Raw genomic sequence first — 1,614 nt, 5'->3', positions numbered from 1 at the left:
CCCCCCCCCCCCCCGAGCTGTCTCTGTTTCTCCAGAGGGAGCCAGGTGGGTCCATCCCTGCTGAGCCATTTCTGACCTTGCCAAAGTTCCCTGACCACTTTATCCCACTTCTCCATCTGTAAAATGGGATGATAAATGGTGTTGGGGGCAAATGTCTAGCACACACACTCAATCTTGTGCCCAGATGGTCTGGCTGGGAGGCGGAAAGGTTCAGGGGATCAGAGAGGAGCCGGCCTGCGGGAGGGGGTGCAGGCTTGGTTCTGGGGGGCTTCACGGGAAGCTGGGTGTGCAAGAGCTCCCCGCGGCCGGGGTTGGTAGTACTCACCGCCGCCAGGGGTCGCCGCATTAACATCCCAGGCCGCTCATGGAGCCGATCCTGTCCAGCTTGAGGCCGAAGCAGCCCTTGGACAAACCCTTCTTGTTGCCTCCCTTGTATTTCCGCGCGTTGGGGTGCTCTTGCAGAAGACGGGCCCACGCCGCCCGAGACTTGGTGTCCACGCGTAGGTCCCGGAGCAGTCGCGACCGGTCGCCCTTGAGATTGGCGGCGCCGCCGCCCCCGGGAGTCTTGTCGCCCTTCTTCTGACCTCCTCCCGCAGCCTGGGGCTCGGCCACCTCCTCCCCTGGCGGAGTGCGCGGGACCTGTCAGAAAGAAAGAACGGGCAGGTGAAGGGACGCGCCGCGGCAGCGCGGGGGACTTTGCGGGGCCGCTGATGCTCCAGCCCGACACTCCGGCCAGCGCGGTTTGTCCTTTCGAGTCCTGAGCGCGCCCCCAGAGGTGCCGGACGGCTCGGCCCTGCATCCACCTGCCACGCGGCCGCCGATGTCCGCTCCTTCGGGGAGCCCCTTGCCCTCCTCTCCTTTGCCCCTTGCCGGGCTGACCACACTGAGGCAGAGGCTGCGCATTTGTCGATGCTCTCCCAAGTCCGGGCTTCGAGGGCTCCCCAGCTTTCACCCGCGCACGTCTCAGGGGAGGGAGAGAGCCGCCTTCCCGCCCCCTCTGCTCCCTCCGGCGGGCCACACCCTCCTAGACCTCCTAGCCCTACCACCGCCCCTCACAGTTCCGACGTCCCTGCGACAGCACCCACCTTCGGCGGCGCCCCGGGCTTGGCTTCGGACGGCCGGAGCGAGAGTAGCGCGAGCAGCAGGGCGCAGGCCAGCAGCTGGGAGAGGTGCATGGTGCCCGTGGGGTGGCTGGGCGCAGGCCGGCGGCAGCAAGGGTGCGCGGGGCCGGCGGGCAGACGGGCAGGCGAGCGCGGAGCAGGCTGGCCGGGCTGCGACGCGGGTGCGGGTCCGGGTCCCAGTGCTGCGCAGCGCCGGCTGGGTGCGCTCTGAGCCCGCGGCTCCGCTCGCGCCTTTATAATCCAACCTGCCGCTGATGTCATCCTCCCGCCCACAGGGCCGCCCGGGCCAATGGCACTCGCGCCGAGGGTCGGGAGGGGTCCGCGGCGGCTCCCCCTCTGCCCCCCCGCCTCATCCCACCCCGGAGGGATCCCGCGGCTCGGCGGGCTCTCTCCCGACTGCGCTCCAAGCTGCAAAGCGACGCGCACAAGGGAACTCGAATTGCAGGGAGCGCGCTCTGGCATGCCAAGCGTTTGTGCGCCCGCTGCCCTGCGC

General features: G+C 69.0%; 1 protein-coding gene across 1 annotated transcript in view; it reads right to left on the bottom strand.

Annotated features, from left to right (window-relative positions):
- Positions 1–1,312, bottom strand: part of NPPC (natriuretic peptide C) — a 4,904-nt gene extending 3,592 nt beyond the window's left edge. The window contains exons 1-2 of the mRNA XM_024740592.1: positions 1,086–1,312; positions 326–639 (exon numbers count right to left, since the gene is read on the bottom strand). Of these exons, the coding sequence (XP_024596360.1) occupies positions 346–639; positions 1,086–1,175 (384 nt within the window). The 5' untranslated portion in view covers positions 1,176–1,312 and the 3' untranslated portion in view covers positions 326–345. The remainder of the gene's footprint in view (positions 1–325; positions 640–1,085) is intronic.
- Between the last annotated feature and the right edge of the window lie 302 nt (positions 1,313–1,614).

Source organism: Neophocaena asiaeorientalis, unplaced genomic scaffold (genome assembly GCF_003031525.2).
Source record: "Neophocaena asiaeorientalis asiaeorientalis breed wild unplaced genomic scaffold, Neophocaena_asiaeorientalis_V1.1 scaffold388, whole genome shotgun sequence".
NCBI classification, from domain to species: Eukaryota; Metazoa; Chordata; class Mammalia; order Artiodactyla; family Phocoenidae; genus Neophocaena; species Neophocaena asiaeorientalis.
The sequence above is the reverse complement of the archived record's forward strand: the minus strand, read 5'-3'. Positions and strand labels throughout refer to the sequence as shown.